We start from the raw sequence: 6255 nt of genomic DNA, 5'->3' as shown, positions 1-6255 counted from the left end.
CATTTGAGCAGAGCGCCAAACATTCAGTGGCATTCTGAAACCTAATCTTAGTATTAGGAAAAGCCGTGCCAAATGATCTCTACATATAGATATGAATGGCTTTCTGAGAGCCACGCTCTCTCAGAGTACACGTTGTTCAGGAGTAGAACAGCCAAGCATCTCTGGCCTTTGACTGTACACTTCAGCAACCAGCAGGCCACGGATGGTTGTAGGGCTCGTAGGAAAGACAGCTTGATCACTGAAGATCGCCACCTTCCAATGAACAGATACCTTGGCAGTTATATTAACTTTGTTTGTTTTTTCGTTGTAAAGCTGGCATCTAGTGAAACAGACCTGACCTTCCACCAGAAATGGAATATAATATCCATAAGTGAGTTTTAATTAGTGTATTATCCCATGAAAATATGTTTTTTTTCTTTTTTGCTACCTAGCAATTAGCTCATATGGTTAGCAAGTCCTCTTCCAAAGTGCCCACCATCTTGTTTCTACAGTAGCCTAGAACGGACAAACAGAGGCGTTTAGCATAATCAACATCTTACTTGTAAACCACAAACTCAAGGTTTGCAGGTGAACAAACTTAACAAACTTCTTCACTTGACACTTGGCCACTCGATGCTGTTGAAGACGATGACATCATTTTGGAAGTAACAACTGGCCCCTTACAGGCCAGTCCAGGCCGACCTTAGCCCCTCCTAGTTGCTTGAGAGTGGGAGGTGAGGGTGGTGTATATTTAGTCGGTTGCAATTTTGGAACCTCACGCTAGATGCCATTAAATCCTACACAACGCATCTTCAAGTAAAAAAACAAACAAAAACATTCTTATTCAATAGTTGTGACTTTTGTATGTATGTTTCCCTTTGCGTTATAGGCAAGTTTGGGAGAATGTGATTGGTAAGGAAAAAAGACAGGATAAGTCAACATCAAAATCCTCCTCTTGACCAAAGGGCGGGGCCTTAGAAGGCTTATGTCGTCCATATCAAAGCAAACCTCAAAGCAAAAACAACATGATCCGGGAACACATCATTTAAAGACCAGAAAGGAAATTTTCCTGATGCTCAGACAAGCTGAAACAGATTCTGCTGCAGTTGGTTCAGCGGGCTTGGCACATAACCTCCTCTATGACTCATGTCACTGATACTTCACTAATTCAGTGAGAACAAGCGATTTGATGTTGAATAACTGCACCACAGAGAGGAACTCTTCAAATGTATTTAATATTTGAAGAAATGATCTCGTATCTGTTAGAATAAAGAACTGATGTGTGAATGGCTGTCTAAACAAATGTAATATTTAATCTAATCTCTACCACTGTTATATTGATATTGTAGTAAAACACAGTAAAACATAATGCTGTATTTCAAAAGCATAAAACACAAAGCTATATTGTTATACATAAGTACCACATACCCTTTTCATACAACTGTCCACAAATAAATACAAAACATCACCCTTGACACAAGACTTTATTTAAATGTATTGTTATTAGCTGGTATTAATGTGGGATATAGGTTTATATTCCTTATCCATGGCACCACATTGTGTAACACTAATTACAGAGTTGTTGTGTTATCAGGCAACATTGAGGATTGGGTAAATAAAATAAAATGAGAACATTGGCAATATTCATATACTGACTAATGGCAGTGCAACAGATCAAGATCAATGTACCAATAGTGTAACCGTTATGTGGTCATATTTCACCACTGCTGCCTCTATAAAAAGCCGTTGTTAAGCTCAATCGAAATAATTAAATAAAAAACCAAAGCAGTGGAGTCTATGCTATGCAAAGAGCTTCATAACTTTTATACACATTTACAATTTTTATAGAAAACTGAAATTACTGAGTCTTTGAAATCATTTGGTCACTAATTGAAATAAATTGTAATATAATTCCTCTATCTTAGATATCATTGGCTCCGTATATATCAGCAAGGTCAACAAATGTATATTTTTTATTTTGTGATCTAAATTCCCAAACATAACTACTATAAAAAAAATAAAAATAGGAAGCTCTTTCATTCGGCATTGGCATATTTACATTGACAACCTTTACTTTTTCAAATAAAAAAGGCACTTTAATTATATGTAGGTATGAATTGATAATATACTTTTCAGTATGATTTAAACCCAACGCCATGGAAAGACCCACAGAACAGAAAAGGAAAATGTGCTCATTTTGAAGATAATATAACAGTGTTTGATCCAAACAGCTCTTTGAAGCTGTGGCCAAGTCAAACCCTTTGCACTACAATATTGTGTCATTTCCACAGGTGAACACTGATATGAATAAATGCGGAACAATCTTTTTCTTTACAAAGCAAGACTCACAACTAATGTTAATCCAGGTATGGCAAACTTCTGTCCAGTGTATGTTTGCATAACTGAACATTAACTTTGAATATCTCCTCTGAGCCTTGTGCGGTGAATTGTTGCTAGACTGCTCATCAAATGAATAAGGTAATGGAAAAAAATGTAAATCTTGTCTTTCGAAACTGAATACTGAATTCATTATGATGGAACAACACCCATCGTGTGATATGCCGTAGGATTAATTGCCAGTAGTTAAACTGGTATGACCAGTGTTGGTAAAGCAATGTCTCTACCACCAAAGGAAAACATTCAACCTAACACGATAAGCAGCCAATCTGATTTGAATGTAACATCTGTACCAATGAGACAAACACAATTAACAATGCAGAAAAAAATAGCCCAGGTTTAGGTTCTTTCGTTGGTAAACAATATTTTGTATATGATTCATGTGAACATTTAACTGGCGAAGAATGAAAATCTTTGCACTTTTGAACTTTGGAACAAGCATAATACAAATAAATACATAATTGGACTATTTTATTGGTAACACCAACACCAGCTAGTACATAATTTTTTACTTTTCATTGGTGTTTTCTTTTTTAAAAGCAATTGATGCTTGGCATGGTTACCTGAAACATTTCCCGCACCATAGGAGGGAAAACCAATCCAAATCTAAAACATAAAAATCCAAACATAGCACAGCTACACCTGTTTGATTGTTTTCCTAAAAGGAACATAAAAAAACACTCAAAGAAAAAGACCAGTGAGTTCTACAATCGTCTGATTTTTCGCTCCTAAGAATTCGGTTCTAACTCAAACAGAAACAACCCCACAAAGAGTAAAAAAAAACAACGAGCAGGTCTGATCAGGGATCATGAGCTGGAGCGTCAGGCCTGGTGCCTCTTCATGTGTAGTGCCAGGTGGTCGGAGCGGGAGAAACAGCGGTTGCACACTGCGCACTGGAAGGGCTTAGCCCCGGTGTGCTTCCTGAAATGGCGAGTCAGCTCGTCGGAGCGAGCGAAACGCCACTCACATCCCTCCCAGGAGCATTCGTACGGCTTCTCGCCTGCAGCAACACAACAACAACAACGCTATAAATAAAATCTGCACACCGAATGCTAACAAAAGATTTGAGGAAAACGACTTTGCCGACTACATTTCACAATTTGACCAACAATTAAGGTTATTCGGTTATTATTACAGTTCATCATCACTGCTGCATGCCGATATCAATGCTCAATATTCAGATTGGTGTTTTGAACAATCCCCCCTTTCTTAAAAATTACACTGTTTCTTTCTTCAACCTCAAATGATGTGAGCAATTTATATAATATAAAAAAAATTAATAAACATTGATATAAAACGTGTTGCTGGGGTGTGTGTGGATGATGTCTGGTTTAAGCAGCCATCATTCACACACAAACTCCCACACATGCTTTGCACATAGTCGCTTGATTTCCATGCAGCAAGATATCTGGTGCCATACTCGTCCTTCTACATTACTAATATATCAGGAGTCCCCTCCACCCCTTGGGATTTGAGATATGGTCCCAGTCTGTCTGCACACAGGATTCCTGTGCATGCATGCCAAGTGCATTCATCTGCCTGGCAACATGACCGTACAGGGAAGACTGATAATAAGAGAGGATTCTCCATAAGAATAGTGCATTCAGTCGGTAAAGTAAACTTCACCTGTGTGGGTTCGCAGGTGTGCCTTTAAATGGGAAGACTTTGTGTACACTTTCTTGCACCCTAGAGTAGAAAATAGATTTGAAGGTCATTATGAACACACTGAACTTTTTACATTGGATACTTCTGGGGACTTAACATATGACGTAGGGCTGGGCAATAATTCGATAGGTTCGCTTATTGTCTTTGAATGGTATTGTATTGCCTTGAAATTAAGATAGTATCTCAGCATCTCAGGTTTTACAGTATCAATGAATAACGTGATAAGATATGCCCTTTAAATGATAAGATATGAGGTTTGAAATGTCAGAAAGGAAAAAAGAAAGAAAGGAAAACCGATTAGACCGATAACATACATTTCTATACAAATGGAAAAACACTCAGTAATGACACTCGAAAATGGTGGTTAAAATGGTATTTTAGAATCATAAGACTATCGATATCGTGTAAAATCCCCATGATTATCATGGCAGGCCATTTTTCTGTGTTATAGTAAAGTTGTATGCAGATGATATTAGGTTGTGTACACGGTGCAGTCGACTCACCTGGGACATCACAGTGGTGGATCCTTCTTCTCTCCAGGTCGGGGTTATTCCGCCGTGTAATCTTGACCGGGGAAGACTGGGGCAAGACTGGGGACAAAGGCCCGGCCGCCGATGAAGCCTGGACCACCGAAGTCGTACTCTGAACGCTAGTGAGACACGGGCTCGGGCCTAACTCTGACAGATTGAGTCTGGCGACTGGACCCGGTGCCATGTTGGTGTTCTGGAAAGGCAGTTTGGATGCGATGGTGGCCTCGTACGAAGGCGGCGGGGAAAGGTTCTGGAGGACGACCTTCCCTCTGTCGGGGCTCGCCGGCTCCGAACTGGGCGGAGAGGGCGGCAGGTAGGAAGGCCTCTGCGGAGGGTTGCGGGGCTGGGAGAAGCCGTACCCGCTGTTCGGCGTCACACTGGTGACTTTAACAGAAGCCTGGACCGGCCCCGGACGCGCGCCCCCGACCGGGGGAAGACTCAAATGGGACAGGGGGCCGCCGCCGCTGCTGCCGCACAGCTCTGAGTTCGCCTGTGCTCCGTGGACCAGCTGCTCCAGATCAGAGTTCAACATCTGGAACAGGGGGACGTCCTGGTACTCCCCTGATGTCATTTCCTGTTTGATGAAGAAGCCAGCACCGGTGTCGGCCGCACCGAATGTGCCCAGGTAATCCGGGCCGGGGCCGGGAATATTGTGGTTCCCCGCTCGGGTGCTGTCCTGGCAACTGGGCGGGACGAGGGAGTGGGACAGGGGTTCCGCCTTGATGGGTCTGGCCACCGGGCGGCAGAGGCTGGGGTGCAGGTAGGAGACGTCGGGGAGCAGCAGGCTCATGTTGACGCTGTAAGGGGAGCCCAGGTCCTCGGTGAAGGAGGGCTCCGGAGGGAGAGCTCCGTCCCGGCACAGCCTCTTAGAGTCTGACCCCGGCAGGGAGCAGGGGAACAGGTAGCCATCCATCTCTGATGGAGCCTAAAGGGTCGAGAAAAGAGTGGATAGTAGAGTTTAAGGAGGCGAATGAAAGCTACTCTCTTATATGGTGGCCTAATCAGAGGAAAGTGTTGTGAATAAATGTTTTTAATCATGGAGCAAACTGATTCCATGAAAAATTCATATTAAGTTTGACTTAAGGATATGAGGGAAGAGAAATTAGGTCACGTGCAGGCCTATATATATTTATAGCATTCAATCATATGTATGCCTATTGAAACCCCCACGTCGCCATATGTCACATACCCCACACCATTTGTCTAATAAATCATCCTTCGGGTGAGTTAAAAAAAAGGAGATCAGCTGATTAATGCAAAGGCAGACACAGAACCGCATCTTCGTTCTCCATTGATTCAGTTTCTCTCTCCATATAGACTCCGTACATTTCATAATGATCTACCAAATATCAAATCAATCATCGTTTTCTTTTGGGATTTAAAAGGATCCCGGGTAGCGTAAACGTTAACCACATCTAAGTAACGACCTCTCCCTTATCCCGCCTTCTTCCCCCAGGTTTTATAAGCACCGTGGGGTCCTGCTCGAAGCTCTAAGAGATCCGTGGATGATTCAGAACATCCAGTGGCTGTTCCGTAGCGCTACGCATCTTTTCCAAGCAAGTTTCGACAAGAAGAGGCGGACAGCGTCTGGCCACATGTCTAATCCACTGAGTCCACCTGAGATAGACTAGGGTATCACAAGCTTTAGTTTTACCCAAAGGTCAACTGCATTTATCATATCATA

The 6255-nt window shown here is 42.2% G+C and overlaps 1 protein-coding gene across 1 annotated transcript in view; it reads right to left on the bottom strand.

The window, feature by feature from the left end:
* Nucleotides 1-1412: 1412 nt before the first annotated feature.
* The window catches only part of klf5b (Kruppel like factor 5b), a 5444-nt gene continuing 601 nt past the window's right edge, over nt 1413-6255 (bottom strand). The window contains exons 2-4 of the mRNA XM_079733562.1: nt 4545-5496; nt 4003-4062; nt 1413-3376 (exon numbers count right to left, since the gene is read on the bottom strand). Coding sequence (XP_079589688.1) covers nt 3198-3376; nt 4003-4062; nt 4545-5496 — 1191 coding nt within the window. The 3' untranslated portion in view covers nt 1413-3197. The remainder of the gene's footprint in view (nt 3377-4002; nt 4063-4544; nt 5497-6255) is intronic.

This window comes from Pollachius pollachius (genome assembly GCF_949987615.1).
Source record: "Pollachius pollachius genome assembly, chromosome: 3".
Lineage (NCBI taxonomy): Eukaryota > Metazoa > Chordata > Actinopteri > Gadiformes > Gadidae > Pollachius > Pollachius pollachius.
Note: the sequence above shows the minus strand (reverse complement) of the source record. Positions and strands in the feature narration are given on the sequence as shown.